A 21,325-nucleotide genomic window follows, 5' to 3' on the forward strand; every position below is an offset into this window, starting at 1 on the left:
TTTAGTATCAAGAGGACCAGAATCCTCTATTTCTAATGCAATTAATACTTCTTTAAATAAAGAACGAATAAATTCCATCTTGAACAAATACAAAGATTTATCAGCATCAACCTCTGAGACAGAAACCTCTGAACCAGAAGAACCATTATCAGTATCAGAATGATGATGTTCATTTAAAAATTCATCTGAAAAAAGAGAAGTTTTAAAAGACTTTTATGTAAACTAGAAGGAGAAATAACAGACATAGCCTTCTTAATGGATTTAAAAAATAAAATCTCTTATGTTTATCAGGAACACTCTGAAAATTAGATGTTGACGGAACAGCAACAGGTAATGTAACAGTACTAAAGGAAATTTTATCTGCATTAATAAGTTTGTCATGACATGCAATACAAACAACAGCTGGAGAAACAGATACCAAAAATTATAGCTTGGTAGCTCCAGCACTAGACAGCGATTTTCCTGTAGTATCTTCTGACTCAGATGCAACGTGAGACATCTTGCAATATGTAAGAGAAAAAACAACATATAAAGCAAAATTGATCAAATTCCTTAAATGACAGTTTCAGGAATGGGAAAAAATGCCAAAGAACGAGCTTCTAGCAACCAGAAGCAATGAAAAAATAAGACTTAAATAATGTGGAGACAAAAGCGACGCCCTTATTTTTTAGCGCCAAATAAGACGCCCACATTATTTGGCGCCTAAATGCTTTTGGCGCCAAAAATGACGCCACATCCGGAACGCCGACATTTTTGGCGCAAAATAACGTCAAAAAATGACGCAACTTCCGGCGACACGTATGACGCCGGAAACGGAAACGAATTTTTGCGCCAAAAAAGTCTGCGCCAAGAATGACGCAATAAAATGAAGCATTTTCAGCCCCCGCGAGCCTAACAGCCCACAGGGAAAAAAAGAGTCAAATTTTTGAAGGTAAGAAAAAATGATTAATTCAAATGCATTATCCCAAATATGAAACTGACTGTCTGAAAAATAAGGAAAGTTGAACATTCTGAGTCAAGGCAAATAAATGTTTGAATACATATATTTAGAACTTTATAAACAAAGTGCCCAACCATAGCTTAGAGTGTCACAGAAAATAAGATTTACTTACCCCAGGACACTCATCTACATGTTTGTAGAAAGCCAAACCAGTACTGAAACGAGAATCAGTAGAGGTAATGGTATATATAAGAGTATATCGTCGATCTGAAAAGGGAGGTAAGAGATGAATCTCTACGACCGATAACAGAGAACCTATGAAATAGACCCCGTAGAAGGAGATCACTGCATTCAAATAGGCAATACTCTCCTCACATCCCTCTGACATTCAATGCACGCTGAGAGGAAAACCGGGCTCCAACTTGCTGCGGAGCGCATATCAACGTAGAATCTAGCACAAACTTACTTCACCACCTCCATCGGAGGCAAAGTTTGTAAAACTGAATTGTGGGTGTGGTGAGGGGTGTATTTATAGGCATTTTAAGGTTTGGGAAACTTTGCCCCTCCTGGTAGGAATGTATATCCCATACGTCACTAGCTCATGGACTCTTGCTAATTACATGAAAGAAAAAATATTTCATGTTTCAAGTAGGGCATGTAATTTTAAACAACTTTCCAATTTACTTTTATCACCAATTTTGGTTTGTTCTCTTGGTATTCTTAGTTGAAAGCTAAACCTAGGAGGTTCATATGCTAATTTCTTAGACCTTGAAGGCCGCCTCTAATCTAAATGCATTTTGATATTTTTACACTACTAGAGGGCATTAGTTCACGCGTTTCATATAGATAACATTGAGCTCATGCACGTGAATTTACTATGGAGACAGCTCTGATTGGCTAAAATGCAAGTCTGTCAAAAGAATTGAAATAAGGGGGCAGTCTGCTGAGGCTTAGATACAAGGTAATTACAGAGGTAAAACGTGTATAAGTATAACTGTGTTGGTTATGCAAAACTGGGGAATTGGTAATTAAGGGATTATCTATCTTTAAAAACAACAAATATTCTGGTGTCGACTGTCCCTTTAACAGTTTTTGGGGCTAAAGTTGGCGGGTCTGGGGTGTTAGAAAAAAAACAACATTGAAAAGTGCCTTTACATTGCGGTTATAAAAACTGCCTGTAAATATATATATATGTATATACTGTATTTACCAGCACTACACAAAAATGATCAAATATCCCATAGGTCGGCGGAGTAGGAAAACCTAAATATCACCGCCTCCCTGTGTACTGAAAGTCCAAAGGATAAGTTGCAAAGAAAAAAAGACCAAATAGCCACTCTTTGCCAGCACTAGGGTATGAGAGAAAAAACAGAATTTATGTTTATCTGATAAATTACTTTCTCCAACGGTGTGTCCGGTCCACGGCGTCATCCTTACTTGTGGGATATTCTCTTCCCCAACAGGAAATGGCAAAGAGCCCAGCAAAGCTGGTCACATGATCCCTCCTAGGCTCCGCCTACCCCAGTCATTCGACCGACGTTAAGGAGGAATATTTGCATAGGAGAAACCATATGATACCGTGGTGACTGTAGTTAAAGAAAATAAATTATCAGACCTGATTAAAAAACCAGGGCGGGCCGTGGACCGGACACACCGTTGGAGAAAGTAATTTATCAGATAAACATAAATTCTGTTTTCTCCAACATAGGTGTGTCCGGTCCACGGCGTCATCCTTACTTGTGGGAACCAATACCAAAGCTTTAGGACACGGATGAAGGGAGGGAGCAAATCAGGTCACCTAAATGGAAGGCACCACGGCTTGCAAAACCTTTCTCCCAAAAATAGCCTCAGAAGAAGCAAAAGTATCAAACTTGTAAAATTTGGTAAAAGTGTGCAGTGAAGACCAAGTCGCTGCCCTACATATCTGATCAACAGAAGCCTCGTTCTTGAAGGCCCATGTGGAAGCCACAGCCCTAGTGGAATGAGCTGTGATTCTTTCAGGAGGCTGCCGTCCGGCAGTCACATAAGCCAATCTGATGATGCTTTTAATCCAAAAAGAGAGAGAGGTAGAAGTTGCTTTTTGACCTCTCCTTTTACCAGAATAAACAACAAACAAGGAAGATGTTTGTCTAAAATCCTTTGTAGCATCTAAATAGAATTTTAGAGCGCGAACAACATCCAAATTGTGCAACAAACGTTCCTTCTTCGAAACTGGTTTCGGACACAAAGAAGGCACGACTATCTCCTGGTTAATGTTTTTGTTAGAAACAACTTTTGGAAGAAAACCAGGTTTAGTACGTAAAACCACCTTATCTGCATGGAACACCAGATAAGGAGGAGAACACTGCAGAGCAGATAATTCTGAAACTCTTCTAGCAGAAGAAATTGCAACCAAAAACAAAACTTTCCAAGATAATAACTTAATATCAACGGAATGTAAGGGTTCAAACGGAACCCCCTGAAGAACTGAAAGAACTAAGTTGAGACTCCAAGGAGGAGTCAAAGGTTTGTAAACAGGCTTGATTCTAACCAGAGCCTGAACAAAGGCTTGAACATCTGGCACAGCTGCCAGCTTTTTGTGAAGTAACACAGACAAGGCAGAAATCTGTCCCTTCAAGGAACTTGCAGATAATCCTTTCTCCAATCCTTCTTGAAGAAAGGATAGAATCTTAGGAATCTTTACCTTGTCCCAAGGGAATCCTTTAGATTCACACCAACAGATATATTTTTTCCATATTTTGTGGTAAATCTTTCTAGTTACAGGCTTTCTGGCCTGAACAAGAGTATCAATAACAGAATCTGAGAACCCTCGTTTTGATAAGATCAAGCGTTCAATCTCCAAGCAGTCAGCTGGAGTGAGACCAGATTCGGATGTTCGAACGGACCTTGAACAAGAAGGTCTCGTCTCAAAGGTAGCTTCCATGGTGGAGCCGATGACATATTCACCAGATCTGCATACCAAGTCCTGCGTGGCCACGCAGGAGCTATCAAGATCACCGACGCCCTCTCTTGATTGATCCTGGCTACCAGCCTGGGGATGAGAGGAAACGGCGGGAATACATAAGCTAGTTTGAAGGTCCAAGGTGCTACTAGTGCATCTACTAGAGTCGCCTTGGGATCCCTGGATCTGGACCCGTAGCAAGGAACCTTGAAGTTCTGACGAGAGGCCATCAGATCCATGTCTGGAATGCCCCACAGTTGAGTAATTTGGGCAAAGATTTCCGGATGGAGTTCCCACTCCCCCGGATGTAATGTCTGACGACTCAGAAAATCCGCTTCCCAATTTTCCACTCCTGGGATGTGGATTGCAGACAGGTGGCAGGAGTGAGTCTCCGCCCATTGAATGATTTTGGTCACTTCTTCCATCGCCAGGGAACTCCTTGTTCCCCCCTGATGGTTGATGTACGCAACAGTCGTCATGTTGTCTGATTGAAACCGTATGAACTTGGCCTTTGCTAGCTGAGGCCAAGCCTTGAGAGCATTGAATATCGCTCTCAGTTACAGAATATTTATCGGTAGAAGAGATTCTTCCCGAGACCAAAGACCCTGAGCTTTCAGGGGTCCCCAGACCGCGCCCCAGCCCATCAGACTGGCGTCGGTCGTGACAATGACCCACTCTGGTCTGCGGAAGGTCATCCCTTGTGACAGGTTGTCCAGGGACAGCCACCAACGGAGTGAGTCTCTGGTCCTCTGATTTACTTGTATCTTCGGAGACAAGTCTGTATAGTCCCCATTCCACTGACTGAGCATGCACAGTTGTAATGGTCTTAGATGAATGCGCGCAAAAGGAACTATGTCCATTGCCGCTACCATCAAACCTATTACTTCCATGCACTGCGCTATGGAAGGAAGAGGAACGGAATGAAGTGTTTGACAAGAGTTTAGAAGTTTTGTTTTTCTGGCCTCTGTCAGAAAAATCCTCATTTCTAAGGAGTCTATTATTGTTCCCAAGAAGGGAACCCTTGTCGACGGAGATAGAGAACTCTTTTCCACGTTCACTTTCCATCCGTGAGATCTGAGAAAGGCCAGGACTATGTCCGTGTGAGCCTTTGCTTGAGGAAGGGACGACGCTTGAATCAGAATGTCGTCCAAGTAAGGAACTACTGCAATGCCCCTTGGTCTTAGTACCGCTAGAAGGGACCCTAGGACCTTTGTGAAAATCCTTGGAGCAGTGGCTAATCCGAAAGGAAGCGCCACGAACTGGTAATGCTTGTCCAGGAATGCGAACCTTAGGAACCGATGATGTTCCTTGTGGATAGGAATATGTAGATACGCATCCTTTAAATCCACCGTGGTCATGAATTGACCTTCCTGGATGGAAGGAAGAATTGTTCGAATGGTTTCCATTTTGAACGATGGAACCTTGAGAAACTTGTTTAAGATCTTGAGATCTAAGATTGGTCTGAACGTTCCCTCTTTTTTGGGAACTATGAACAGATTGGAGTAGAACCCCATCCCTTGTTCTCCTAATGGAACAGGATGAATCACTCCCATTTTTAACAGGTCTTCTACACAATGTAAGAATGCCTGTCTCTTTATGTGGTCTGAAGACAATTGAGACCTGTGGAACCTCCCCCTTGGGGGAAGCCCCTTGAATTCCAGAAGGTAACCTTGGGAGACTATTTCTAGTGCCCAAGGATCCAGAACATCTCTTGCCCAAGCCTGAGCGAAGAGAGAGAGTCTGCCCCCCACCAGATCCGGTCCCGGATCGGGGGCCAACATTTCATGCTGTCTTGGTAGCAGTGGCAGGTTTCTTGGCCTGCTTTCCCTTGTTCCAGCCTTGCATTGGTCTCCAGGCTGGCTTGGCTTGAGAAGTATTACCCTCTTGCTTAGAGGACGTAGCACTTGGGGCTGGTCCGTTTCTACGAAAGGGACGAAAATTAGGTTTATTTTTGGCCTTGAAAGACCTATCCTGAGGAAGGGCGTGGCCCTTACCCCCAGTGATATCAGAGATAATCTCTTTCAAGTCAGGGCCAAACAGCGTTTTCCCCTTGAAAGGAATGTTAAGTAGTTTGTTCTTGGAAGACGCATCCGCTGACCAAGATTTCAACCAAAGCGCTCTGCGCGCCACAATAGCAAACCCAGAATTTTTCGCCGCTAACCTAGCCAATTGCAAAGTGGCGTCTAGGGTGAAAGAATTAGCCAATTTGAGAGCACGGATTCTGTCCATAATCTCCTCATAAGGAGGAGAATCACTATCGATCGCCTTTACTAGCTCATCGAACCAGAAACACGCGGCTGTAGTGACAGGGACAATGCATGAAATTGGTTGTAGAAGGTAAACTTGCTGAACAAACATCTTTTTAAGCAAACCTTCTAATTTTTTATCCATAGGATCTTTGAAAGCACAACTATCTTCTATGGGTATAGTGGTGCGTTTGTTTAAAGTAGAAACCGCTCCCTCGACCTTGGGGACTGTCTGCCATAAGTCCTTTCTGGGGTCGACCATAGGAAACAATTTTTTAAATATGGGGGGAGGGACGAAAGGTATACCGGGCCTTTCCCATTCTTTATTTACAATGTCCGCCACCCGCTTGGGTATAGGAAAAGCTTCTGGGAGCCCCGGGACCTCTAGGAACTTGTCCATTTTACATAGTTTCTCTGGGATGATCAAATTCTCACAATCATCCAGAGTGGATAATACCTCCTTAAGCAGAGCGCGGAGATGTTCCAACTTAAATTTAAATGTAATCACATCGGGTTCAGCTTGTTGAGAAATTTTCCCTGAATCTGAAATTTCTCCCTCAGACAAAACCTCCCTGGCCCCCTCAGACTGGTGTAGGGGCATTTCAGAACCATTATCATCAGCGTCCTCATGCTCTTCAGTATCTAAAACAGAGCAGTCGCGCTTACGCTGATAAGTGGGCATTTTGGCTAAAATGTTTTTGATAGAATTATCCATTACAGCCGTTAATTGTTGCATAGTAAGGAGTATTGGCGCGCTAGATGTACTAGGGGCCTCCTGAGTGGGCAAGACTAGTGTAGACGAAGGAGGGAATGATGCAGTACCATGCTTACTCCCCTCACTTGAGGAATCATCTTGGGCATCATTTTCAGTGTCACATAAATCACATCTATTTAAATGAGAAGGAACCTTGGCTTCCCCACATTCAGAACACAGTCTATCTGGTAGTTCAGACATGTTAAACAGGCATAAACTTGATAACAAAGTACAAAAAACGTTTTAAAATAAAACCGTTACTGTCACTTTAAATTTTAAACTGAACACACTTTATTACTGCAATTGCGAAAAAGTATGAAGGAATTGTTCAAAATTCACCAAAATTTCACCACAGTGTCTTAAAGCCTTAAAAATATTGCACACCAAATTTGGAAGCTTTAACCCTTAAAATAACGGAACCGGAGCCGTTTTTATCTTTAACCCCTTTACAGTCCCTGGTATCTGCTTTGCTGAGACCCAACCAAGCCCAAAGGGGAATACGATACCAAATGACGCCTTCAGAAAGTCTTTTCTATGTATCAGAGCTCCTCACACATGCGACTGCATGTCATGCTTCTCAAAAACAAGTGCGCAATACCGGCGCGAAAATGAGGCTCTGCCTATGATTAGGGAAAGCCCCTAGAGAATAAGGTGTCTAAAACAGTGCCTGCCGATATTATTTTACAAAAATACCCAGATTAAATGATTCCTCAAGGCTAAATATGTGTATATATGAATCGATTTAGCCCAGAAAATGTCTACAGTCTTAATAAGCCCTTGTGAAGCCCTTATTTACTGTCTGAATAAAAATGGCTTACCGGATCCCATAGGGAAAATGACAGCTTCCAGCATTACATCGTCTTGTTAGAATGTGTCATACCTCAAGCAGCAAAAGACTGCTCACTGTTCCCCCAACTGAAGTTAATTCCTCTCAACAGTCCTGTGTGGAACAGCCATGGATTTTAGTAACGGTTGCTAAAATCATTTTCCTCTTACAAACAGAAATCTTCATCTCTTTTCTGTTTCAGAGTAAATAGTACATACCAGCACTATTTTAAAATAACAAACTCTTGATTGAATAATAAAAACTACAGTTAAACACTAAAAAACTCTAAGCCATCTCCGTGGAGATGTTGCCTGTACAACGGCAAAGAGAATGACTGGGGTAGGCGGAGCCTAGGAGGGATCATGTGACCAGCTTTGCTGGGCTCTTTGCCATTTCCTGTTGGGGAAGAGAATATCCCACAAGTAAGGATGACGCCGTGGACCGGACACACCTATGTTGGAGAAATTATGGTACTAGGGGCAAAAGGATTACAACGAGAATACAAGTATGCTTACAAAGAAAAACATTTAATAAACACAAAATAATAAAATAACTGGCAAACAAAAGTAGTGAGTCCCAAATGGTTCAAGGAACACTAATCAAATAAGGATCCTATAATTCGTACCCATAGAGGCCTCTAATAGTGGGTCACAAAGTCCTATTTCAATTGGTTATAAGTTCATAGGTAAAGTAGGGGCGATCACATGCCAAAATGTGACCCCTATAAATGGACCAAAGTGTCCGCAATTGGAGTAAAGATTCTAAACAGAGCATGATCCTTGGAAAGGAAACCGGTGTATCCGGACAGAAGTAATATCCACCACTTGTAATAAAAAGTTCAGCTATGGGCTGTATATTCATAGGGACAGCACTCCTAAGAAATTGCTTAGGGCTGAAACAGGTCCGTATTACCCTCTGACTGTAAGTAATTAGTCGGGCAGACCTCCCTTATACCAGCAAACCAGCAAACTGATAGTAATGCGTTTAGTGCGGTACCTCTTTCTTGAATATCCACACAGTTCCAGGTGAATGCTCCGTGATTAGTAAGGCACTTAGTGTTCCTCCACGCCTTTTCCTCTCTTTTACTCCATTGCGGATACAAACGGGTATAGATCTCCTGGGACTCAAAACTTAGGCGGAGGTGGTCAGCTGTATCTCCTCCGACAAACAAACAGCTACGTGTGTTTCACCCGTGAGTAGATGGGCTTTTTCAGGCTGAGTTGTGATTTGTTGCAGACGTCATCAGACTTAAGTCTGCCTTAAAACTCCTCCTCTTTAGTTACTTTACACCTGGGTGGAATTGTGTCCATAAAATCAACAAAAATGTTGGCACTGAAATTGTTATTTACATTATTTACATTGTAATTCTTCCACTGTTGGCAATCTCATATTACATATGAAAAACAGATTAAGATTTATAATACAGAGCTATTTCATTTTCTCTATAAGTTAGGATGTCATTATATTCAGCTATCACCATTGTATTACTTGATACATGTTCTTTGGATATAGGTTTCTAATGGGGAATATTTCTTAACTGTACCTATGCATTGTACCAAGGGTTGCAGGTTCGATCTCAGCAAGGTCCACTCAGCCTTTCATCCTTCCTAGGTCGATAAAATGAGTACCATTAAGTTGGGTAATAATAATACTTGTTATCAGTTCAAGGTTGTGCGTTATACAAGTATCCAATTATTATTGTTTTTAATGCACTTTATTTTCATATCTATCTATCTATCTATATATATATATATATATATATATATATATATATATATATATTTCTAATGGAAATAGACTGGTAAGTCATTTAAGCAAAAAGGTTATTAATAAATCTTAGCCTAGATGTACATCAGGGTTCTAATATTTAACCTCAATCTATTTTGCTAAAGAAATGGAGCAAAGTTAATTTCCTCATTGAGGCCTGAAGGTTTTAGTGATTTTAAATTGAAAACCCATTTACATTCTGTTTGGAGCAATCTCTGATCCAAATTTCCACCTCTATCTTGCATATTTATGGCCTCCAGACCTCTAAAATGCAGCAGTTTTTGATTACTGTTATGGAACTCTAAGAAGTGTCTTGCTATTGCACTAGATTTGATATTTTTTATATCTCTTTTATGTTCTTTAACTCCCTAAGTTCCCTATAGGTTTTCCCTATGTAGTACACTGGGCAGCTGCAAAATAGCATATATACCACACCTTGGCTGCCACAGGATATGTGGCCTTTTATTTTATGCCTTGTCCCATATTTGTCAGTGAAATTATTATGTTGCCATATTTTGACAAACTGAACAGTGGCTGCATTTATAATTGCCGCTTTTGTCTCTCCATTTATCTAGCCAAGTGGTTTTTGGCTTTAAATTAAAATGGCTCCTCACTAGATTATCTTTCAAATTGGGGGCTTTCCTTAAAATCATATATGGTCCTGCTCCCACTATTTCGGCAATAGATGTTTCAGCTTGGAGGATATGCCAATGTTTTTCTAAAATGTGCCTAGTTTGTTTCCATTTATTATGATAAGTTGTTATAAATCTGACTGTGTCTGTGCCTGATATTTTTGTATCCTTACTATCATACAACAGAGATTCCCGTGTTTTACTCTTGGATCTGTTAAATGCTTTCTTAAGAATATTATTCGGGTATCCTCTTTCTTTAAATCTCTCTCTTAAATCCCTAGATTCCAGTTTAAATTGTGTTTCATTCGAACAATTCCTTTTTAAAAGCAAATACTGGCCATAGGGAATAGTATTTATTAAATTTTGAGGGTGATGGCTGTTGTGTGAGAGTAAGGTATTGCCTGCAGTGGATTTTCTATGTGTGGTTGTCTCTATTTTGTTGTCAGTTCTTCTGATATCCAGAAAGGTTATGTTGTCTGTACTGTGGGAAAATTTGAATTTTAGGTTCCAATTATTGATATTCAAGTTATTTATAAATTGTTTAAATTTTTCCTCTAAATCTTCCCAAATTAGAAATATATCATCTATAAATCTTAACCAATTTAAGATTTATACAATTTTCTCTATTAAGTTCACAATCCCGGATACAACATAAAATAATTGTGCTCTAAAATAAAGGTTAATAATTCCAGCACAAAATTGGTATGTTTCTCATATAGACTGCCTCTCTACTGAACCTATAGGGCGTGCAAAGAGAGAGGCAGTCTATATGAGAAACATACCAATTTTGTGCTGGAATTATTAACCTTTATTTTAGAGCACAATTATTTTATGTTCAATGGAAAATTTTATGATCAAATATTGGGGACTGCAATGGGGACATGTTGTGCCCTTACGTGTGCTTGTCTGCCTCTCTCTTTGCACGCCTCACTACCCAGTTTATTCGGTATTGAGGAGTATAAAGACTCCACATCAATTGCCACTAGTAGTATTTTTTTCATTTACAGAAACATCATCTAATTTTTTTAGTACATCAATGGTGTCCTTAGCGTATGATGGAAGATTTAATAAAAATGGCCTAAGGCAAAAGTCCACGTACTGAGAGATTTTCTCAGTAAGTGAACCTAGACTGGAAACTATGGGGGATATTTATCAAAAGGTCTGGCGGACCTGATCCGACAGTGCGGATCAGGTCCGCCAGACCTCGCCGAATGCGGAGAGCAATACGCTCTCCGTATTCAACATTGCACCAGCAGCTCTTGTGAGCTGCTGGTGCAATGCCGCCCCCTGCGGATTCGCAGCGAATCGGCCACCAGCAGGGGAGTGTCAATCAACCTGATCGTACTTGATCGGGTTGAATTGCAGCGATGTCTGTCCGCCTGCTCAGAGCAGGCGGACAGGTTATGGAGCAGCAGTCTTTAGACCGCTGCTTCATAACTGCTGTTTCTGGCGAGCCTGCAGGCTCGCCAGAAACACAAGCCCTCAAGCTCCATCCAGAGCTTGATAAATGGGCCCCTATGGGTCTACCGGGTGGTGGTATTTTCCCTTTATGTAGCTTAGGAACTGTGTAAAAGGTTGGTATGATTGGAAATTTCACTTTTAGAAATTCAAATTCATTTTTATGTATTATATTGTCTTCTAGGGCTTTGGAGAGTATTATGGATAATATGTCACTGTATATTTCTGTGGGGTCTGATTTAAGTTGTTTATATATCCCAGTTGCCCTTCATATTCCTCATTATCCTTCCATTTTCCTATATTTTCTTTGGTTAGTTTTAACTCATTTTGTGTTTTAGTTAATCTTAATTTATTCTCTTCTACTATTAGTCTCATCCATTTTTCTGAACATTCACTCATTTCTATGAGTGAATCATTTAAATTAGAACCTAGTCTTGTTTTTATCCTTAGTCCTCTCTGTATCATTTTCAATTCTAAATATTTATTTAGACTAGAAATTTCCCATTTTAGTCTTAGCTCTTTTAGCAGTTTTTTTTTATATTCTTTAAAAGTTTTATATGTATTAGAATTATTTGCTACTATGGTGGCTGTATTTCCTCCTTGTGTAAGTAAGAAGTGAAAGTTTCATCTACATCAAACATCCATTAATTTTCATTTAATTCTGTCATGTTGGAAATTATAATGATAAATTCTTTATGTACATACCAATGGATCCTCAAAAGTCACCCTTTGTCCCAATATTGTAGTGCGTGCACGATTACTGGAAAAACCACAGTGCGGGTAAGAGAATTAAATATTTAAATAGTACCAGCACTACACACAAATGATCAAATATCCCATAGGTCGGCGGAGTAGGAAAACCTAAATATCACTGCCTCCCTGTGCATAGGTACAGTTAAGATATATTCCACATTAGAAACCTATATCCAAAGAACATGTATCAAGTAATACAATGGTGATAGCTGAATATAATGACATCCTAACTTATAGAGAAAATGAAATAGCTCTGTATTATAAATCTTAATCTTTCATATGTAATATGAGATTGCCAACAGTGGAAGAATTACAATGTAAATAACCATTTCAGTGCCAACATTTTTGTTGATTGTATGGACACAATTCTACCCAGGTGTAAAGTAACTAAAGAGGAGGAGTTTTAAGGCAGACTTAAGTCCGATGACGTCTGAAACAAATCACAACTCAGCCGGAAGAAGCCCGTCTACTCACGGGTGAAACATGCGTAGCTGTTTGTTTGTCGGAGGGGATACAGCTGACCACCTCCGTCTAAGTTTTGAGTCCCAGGAGATCTATACTCGTTTGTATCCGCAATGGAGTAAAAGAAAGGAAAAGGCGTGAAGGACCACTAAGTGCCTTACTAATCACGAAGCACTCACCTGGAAGTTTGTCGATATTCAAGAAAGGGGTACCGCACTAAACACATTACTATCAGTTTGCTGGATTGCTGGTATAAGGGAGGTCTTCCCGACGAATTACTTACAGTCAGAGGGTAATACGGAACTGTTTCAGGCCTAAGCAATTTTTTAGGAATGCTGTCCCTGTAAATATACAGCCCATAGCTGAACTTTTTATTACAAGTGGTGGATATTACTTCTGTCCGGATACACCGGTTTCCTTTCCCAGGATTATGCTCTGTTGAGAATCTTTACTCCAATTGCGGACACTTTGGTCCATTTATAGGGGGTCACATTTTGGCATGTGTTCGTCTCTACTTTACCTAACTTATAACCAATTGAAATAGGGACTCTATGACCCACTATTAATGGCCTCTATTGGTACGAATTATAGGATCCTTATTTGATTAGTGTTCCTTGAACCATTTGGGACTCACTACTTTTGTTAGTTTGCCAGTTATTATATTAAGTTTGTGTATATTAAATGTTTTTCTTATAAGCATATACATATATATATATTTACAACTTGCTGCCATCGCTGCACGACTTGCCACCTTAGCTGCGCTAGTTCTTATGCCATGTCTCACGGCATGAGAAAGAGGCTCCCATTGGAGCCTATGGAAGTACGCTCTTGTGAGCGCAATACGAATGCAAGGTTGCATTCGCTTTGTGACTAACTTGTAAAACCAGCGTACATTTGCGTGTGCTGGTATTACTCAGTGGAGCGCAAATATCGCTTTTGCAAAAGCGATATTTTGTGCTACACTTGTAATCTAGCCCTAAATCAGCAATGGTTTAAGTATGTGCCACAATCAGTAATGGCATAAGTATTTGGCACCAAACAGTAATGGCATAAGTATGTGGTGCCAATAACCAGATGTATCCTGCTCAGGAATGACATAAGAATTTTTAACACATAGTTTGCCACAATCACATTTTTATAAAATTGGTCAAAACTGAAATATGCATAAGTGTATTCAAATTTGGAATAGAACCATGTTTGTAATATACTTATACAGGCCGAAAAACCTTTATCCAAACTGCTTGGGACAGAAAAGGTTTGGATATCGAAATAGTTTGGATTTTGTAATATTTGCATCTGTAAAATGAGACACTTTGGAGAGGGGATGGAACGAAATGTAGACATTATTTCCTAAATGACATAAGATATTATTTATCATGTCATAATACTGCTTATAAATTTAAGCAGAAGATAGTTTTATATTATTTTTAATTATTTTGTATACGTAGAACCCTTAGAAAGATAGTACAGCACTAATGCAGTATTTGCATTTTAGAACACAAAACAAACTAAAGGGCACAGGCAGAGAAGATGGTGACTTACTGACAAGGAAAAATAGTAATTTCTTATTTTATTTTTAAAAAAAATATTAATTAAAAGGTTTGGATTTCAGAATAAGTTTGGGTTTTTTGAATTCTGGATTTGGAGATTTGTACCTCTATAATGCTCTTAGTAAATGTCATCACTATTGTAGTTGTACACACACATATGCTATGTTTGCATCCTCAATAAAACACCCCCCTATGTGATCTAATTACTCTTGCTAGAAAAATAGGCAGTTTTTTTGTTTTAGAGAACTACGTATTTAACAATATATATATACATACATACATACATACATACATACATACATACACACACACACACAGGCCAAAGAGAGCACTCGCCGTTGTAATAGTGAAAAAAGTTTAATTCTAGTGAATGTTTTCGGGGAGTAACCCCGTCCTCAGACTATTACAAATAATAGTCTGAGGACTGGGTTACTCCCCGAAAAACGTTCACTAGAATTAAACTTTTTTCACGATTACAACGGCGAGTGCTCTCTTTGGCCTTCTTGTACAGTGGGGCAAAAAAGTATTTAGTCAGCCACCAATTGTGCAAGTTCTCCCACTTAAGATGAGAGAGGCCTGTAATTTTCATCATAGGTATACCTCAACTATGAGAGACAAAATGTGGAAACAAATCCAGACAATCACATTGTCTGGTTTGGAAAGAATTTATTTGCATATTATGGTGGAAAATAAGTATTTGGTCAATATCAAAAGTTCATCTTAATACTTTGTTATATATCCTTTGTTGGCAATGACAGAGGTCAAACGTTTTCTGTAAGTCTTCACAAGGTTGTCACACACTGTTGCTGGTATGTTGGCCCATTCCTGCATGCAGATTTCCTCTAGAGCAGTGATGTTTTGGGGCAACACAGACTTTCAACTCCCTCCAAAGGTTTTCTATGGGGTTGAGATCTGGAGACTGGCTAGGCCACTCCAGGACCTTGAAATGCTTCTTACGAAGCCACTCCTTCATTGCCTGGGCGGTGTGTTTGGGATCATTGTCATGCTGAAAGACCCAGCCACGTTTCATCTTCAATGCCCTTGCTGATGGAAGGAGGTTTGCACTCAAAATCTCACAATACATGGCCCCATTCATTCTTTCATGTACACGGATCAGTCGTCCTGTTCCCTTTGCAGAGAAACAGCCCCAAAGCATGATGTTGCCACCCCCATGCTTCACAGTAGGTATGGTGTTCTTTGGTTGCAACTCAGCATTCTCTCTCATCCAAACACGACGAGTTGTGTTTCTACCAAACAGTTCTACTTTGGTTTCATCTGACCATATGACATTCTCCCAATCTGCTTCTGGATCATCCAAATGCTCTCTAGCATACTTCAGACGGGCCCTGACATGTACTGGCTTAAGCAGGGGGACACGTCTGGCACTGCAGGATCTGAGTCCCTGGCACCGTAGTGTGTTACTGATGGTAGCCTTTGTTACTTTGGTCCCAGCTCTCTGCAGGTCATTCACTAGCTCCCCCGTGTGGTTCTGGGATGTTTGCTCACCGTTCTTGTGATCATTTTGACCCCATGGGGTGAGATCTTGCATGGAGCCCCAGATCGAGGGAGATTATCAGTGGTCTTGTATGTCTTCCATTTTCTAATTATTGCTCCCACAGTTGATTTCTTCACACCAAGCTGCTTGCCTATTGCAGATTCAGTCTTCCCAGCCTGGTGCAGGTCTACAATTTTGTTTCTGGTGTCCTTCGACAGCTCTTTGGTCTTCACCATAGTGGAGTTTGGAGTGTGGCTGTTTGAACTTGTTATCAGTATAAAAGACACCTGTCCACAACCTCAAACAGGTGCCATTAATACAGGTAATGAGTGGAGGACAGAGGAGCCTCTTAAAGAAGAAGATACAGGTCTGTGAGAGCCAGAAATCTTGCTTGTTTGTAGGTGACCAAATACTTATTTTCCACCATAATATGCAAATAAATTCTTTCCAAATCAGACAATGTGATTGTCTGGATTTGTTTCCACATTTTGTCTCTCATAGTTGAGGTATAATTGGTGGCTGACTAAATGCTTTTTTGCCCCACTGTATTTTATTAGTGGGACGCACCCCAGGAGCAAATTAGCATAGTGAGTGCTGGACTATATATATATATATATATATATATATATATATATATATATATATATCATTCATAGATATTGACGGCAGATAAGAGCCATAGGCCCAGCAAGTCTGCGCGATATTACCTAAAAGTATAAACTTATCTAGTTCATAGGATAGCCTTATTCTTGCTCCAGGCATTTTTAAAGTCCCCCACAGTGTGTCATTACTACCTCTTGAGGAAGTTTATTCCATAAATCAATCACTCTTTCTGTAAAGAAGTGCTTCCTCAAATTACTGAATCTATTACCCTTCAGCTTGAGATCATGACCCCTTGTTCTTGAATTTTCCATTTTATGTAAAATACCCACAGCCTCAGTTTTACTAAGCCCTTTAACGTATTTAAAAAGTTGCTATCATATCGCCTCTAACTTCTCTCCTCTAAGCTATACATATTTAGGTAATTGAGCCTATCCTGGTAAGTTTTATTTTTTAGACCATGTACCATTTGTGTAGCCCTCCTTTGCACAGATTCAAGTTTGTTAATAACCTTCTGAAGATATGGCCTCCAGAACTGCACACAATACTCAAGATGAGGCCTAACTAATGATTTATAAAGTGGTATAAGAGCCTTACTATTTCTGCTGCAAATACCTCTACCAATGCATCCAAGCATTCTACTGGCCTTACTCGCTGTATTACTACACCACTAGTAACAGCCCCCTCTGCTGATAGAAATATATATATATATATATATATATATATATATATATATTTACATACATACATAAATACATACACACACAATCTCAAAATTGGTGTTTGATTTTTTTGCACACATAACCATTAATCCACAAACCAACCCAATTTCACGTACTTCGCTTATCTTAGCCAGTTCAGATATTGCTTGTTTGTTTCCAGGTTCCAACTTTAAAACAATTTCAAAATCTACAAAACAATAGAAAAAAAAAAAAAAAAGTTATTCTAAATTCACCAATGAAATGGTGGCATCCTTTCTACAATATAGAACATACTTTGTTCAGCTAGTTGGCTAAACATTCAGATTCTAAGAGGTCAAGAGAGGTTAAATAAATTAAATTAATAAACAATATTTTGCAGTCAATCTAATATTCACACAAAAAAAAATGTTGATTGTACAAGATTTGTTTTAAACAAGAACATTCCTTTTATTGCTTCAAAATTGAGATGGTTCCTTTACAGCTGCAATTTTTAACTTTGCATATAACTCTAAACACTATACATTTTCAGCTCAAATTCTCAGTCGGGATGTCAAGAACACCTTGGATATCACAGCCCTCAGTGTCAACCTCGAAAAGGGCCAAGGGTGAGTAATTCTGAAACGTACAGTTTGTTTTAAAGTCATTTATACATTTGAATTCAAGGCTCATTTAATATTTTTCATATAAGGATGGATATTACAATAAAAAATAAAATAAAGACATCAGGTATGTCCTATGAAGTTCAAAAGTAAAACAAGGTTGTACTAGAGACAAAGGTTGGAAACTAATGCTCTAGCAATTTCTCCATTAAAGGGATAGAAAGTTAAAAATTGAAATGTGCATGGGTGCATTTCATTTGGAAATAAAAGCATTTTTGCAATATACTTCATTAGCAAAAATACTTCTAATAAATGTTATTACTGTTTTTCTGCAGCATACGCACATATTCTGTGAGGGCATGTGCACCAGTATTCAGACAACATGCATGCTCAGAGCTAGCTGTGGTCTGTATTGCTTCTGAAAAAGTAATGTGTGTCATACAAGCTTCTGCCGACACTCTGAGAAGGTGTGGTGACTGAATACTGGTGCACGGCCCTCACATGACATGCGCGTATGACGCAGAAAAATAGTAATAACGTTTATTAGAAAAAAAAATTCAATACTCTTCCATAAGCAAAATGCAAATATTTCAAATTAAAATGCACAATTCATTTTTTGACCTTTCCATCCCTTTAATGCATTTAGAAGATCTGAGGCTTGTGAGAAAGGTGGCCTACTTGATTTTAGTCTTTTCTGCAATACCAATTATCATCCAATTTATTTTTATTAACAATTTTTCTTCATTCTCTTGGTATCCTTAATTGAAGAAGTAGCACTACTGGGAGCTAGCTGAACACATTGGTACGTTAATGACAATAATTTTATATATATATATATATATATACACACACACACAGTATGTATATATTATATACATGAGGAAGGGGAGTGTGTCCCCGAAACGTCACGCTTGATTTATTAAATATTCACTAAAAGACCAGAGAGTGCTTTCCTTCATTCATATATATATATATATATATATATATATATATATATATATATATATATATATATATATATATATATATATATATATATATATATATATTCAATGTAAATATTTGCATAGGAAATTAGCACATCTAGGCAAGTATCCAGCTTGCTTTTCCCCAGAAATAACTCATATACAATGTTACCAATGCAGAAGAGAATTCTGGGTAAGTTATGCAAATTAGATATGCAAATTCTTAGTTTTTTGGCTTCAACATAATACTGTTTTAACACAGCAATCCTTTTAACAGGATTATTACAGCAAACCAGAAATCACTCACTAGACAGCCTGTTTTGTTCTTTTTGGAACTCATCAGTAGGAGATAGATTTCTGGTTGTTGCATTGGTGAAGCTATTTTCAAGGTTAAACCAAAATTCATTAAAATTAAGGGGGGAGATAAAAAACTGAAATTAAAATCCTCCATGTCTCAATATTAATTCAATGTAAATATTTGCATAGGAATTAATTTTGAATTAATTTTATAGTCTGGTATGGAGTTGAGTACCCGGGGCTGGATAATTCCTAAACGGAAAATCCATTCCGCTTCACGTCTGAGAAGCACCTTATCCCGGTCACCTCCTCTGTCGAGTTTAGGGACATGGTCGATAAGAATAATTCTGGTAGAAGACACTGGATGTGATTTATCCATACAGTGGCGTGCCACAGATTGATCTGAATGTTCCGTATCAAGAGCTTGCCTGATGGCTAGCCTATGGATAGCCATTCTTTCCTTGATAGTTCATCATGTTTTACACACATAGTAACAGGCACATGGACAGATCAGTAGGTAAACCACATAGGTTGTATTGCAGGAAATAGAATACCGGATGGTATAAGTCTTATTTCTATGTGGATGATGAAAAGAAACACTGGCCATTACTAACATCAGACCCAAAACTACCCTTTGTGAAGAACACCAAACCTATGGTGGGGCACTCATTTAAGAGATCTTCTTGTCAAAACTGATCCAAAATATTGCTATCAACCTGCACAAAGATTGAACATCAAGGGATGTTACAAATGCCTAGGATGTGTTACGTGTAACTCTGTGATTGAAACCAAGTCTTCATCAGGGACAGTCTAGTCTCTTTGTTTTTGCTTTTATTGTTTCATTTTGGTTTTATAGTTTTCTATTTAGGAGGATGCCTAATAATATTATTGCAGTTAATGATGGATTTTTTTACTTTCTTTTTGATTATTCTTTTTTTATTAATCTTTTTCTTCTTTACTCTTTGTGTGGTATTGTTGCACAAAAAAGTTATAAATAGAATGTACATATGACTTAGAGAAATATAATATGCTTCACTGTAAGTCATTACACAGCATTGAACATTTGATATGAAGGCTTAGGTCCAATTATTCATTTTGTTTGTATGGTTGCTATGACAACCCATCACAAATGAGGCTGCAGCCCATTATTTGCCATCATGATAATGATCTAGTTACTCTCTTAAATGAGCTTTAAAATGTTTAATATGAAGATATTTCTTAGTCATTTTGACTATAATTTAAAGAATTTTCGTCACTGTTTTTGGTATAAATTAATATTATCTGTAACCGGAAGTGAGGTCACTTCCGGTTTCAGTGGAACGCATGGCGTTCCACTGGTGATACACAGAGGTATGAGTTTTTTGTTCACAGCTGGTTTGTATGATTATTTCACACTTTGTACACTATTTAAGAGTGGTATTTCACAATATGTGTTATTCTGATGAAGGGGACATGCTGATCCCCAAAACGTCAAATAAATTACTTTGACTTGTTGAAACGAAGTCCTGAGAGTGCATGCGTTTGTTGCATCATATTATTTACATTTTTGCACCCAGGCAGCCGGACCAGGAGGGTGTATTCACTTTGAGGAGTTTTTTTATATATTTTGATATATACACACACACATATATATATATATATATATATATATATATATATATATATATATATATATATATATATATATATATCTCAAGCAACCAATCATCAGCCAGCTCATGAGCCTAACAGAGAAACAAAGCACATTAGACAATAGAAGTAAATTGGAAAGTTGTTTAAAACTGTATGCTCTATCTGAATCATGAAAGAAAATGTTGGGTTTTATGTCCATTTAAGTCCATTTTAATAATATTAGGCCTTTCTTTCCACTCTTGTACCTGACACATACTGTGTATTTCTAATTATAAGTTATCTACTAGCAATACAGTTAAAACAGCATTTGCTATTAAAAACATTTAATTATTTTGGGCACTGTGTTCATTCTCTTTTAATCCATTTTCCCCTATAACTACCTTTTTTAATATTCCTTCAACAAATGTATGTGTGTGTGTGTGTGTGTGTCTTAAATATGAATATATGTTCTGTATTGTTAGGGGAGTTCACATGGTCTCTTTACCATGCCTCTAATAGCACTAAAGTCCCCTTAGTGTGACAACTATAAACAGGACATTATAACCTCTTGCTTTCATATGAAAATGTGTTTTTCCTACGCTCCCTAGAGAAGCCAAAAAGCAAATTTTCTAATCTACAAATGCTGCAAATCAAATAGCTTTAACCTAGATGAAAGATTTCGCTTTTAAGCCTCTCTAGGGAGCGTGGAACAAAGAAAACGGTTTACA

At 38.6% G+C, this 21,325-nt stretch overlaps 1 protein-coding gene across 1 annotated transcript in view; it reads right to left on the reverse strand.

Moving 5' to 3' along the window:
• Positions 1-21,325, reverse strand: part of RPAP3 (RNA polymerase II associated protein 3) — a 214,134-nt gene that overhangs the window by 116,960 nt on the left and 75,849 nt on the right. Inside the window, exon 11 of the mRNA XM_053716744.1 lies at positions 17,263-17,333. Coding sequence (XP_053572719.1) covers positions 17,263-17,333 — 71 coding nt within the window. The remainder of the gene's footprint in view (positions 1-17,262; positions 17,334-21,325) is intronic.

The sequence above is a fragment of the Bombina bombina genome, chromosome 6 (assembly GCF_027579735.1).
Source record: "Bombina bombina isolate aBomBom1 chromosome 6, aBomBom1.pri, whole genome shotgun sequence".
Lineage (NCBI taxonomy): Eukaryota > Metazoa > Chordata > Amphibia > Anura > Bombinatoridae > Bombina > Bombina bombina.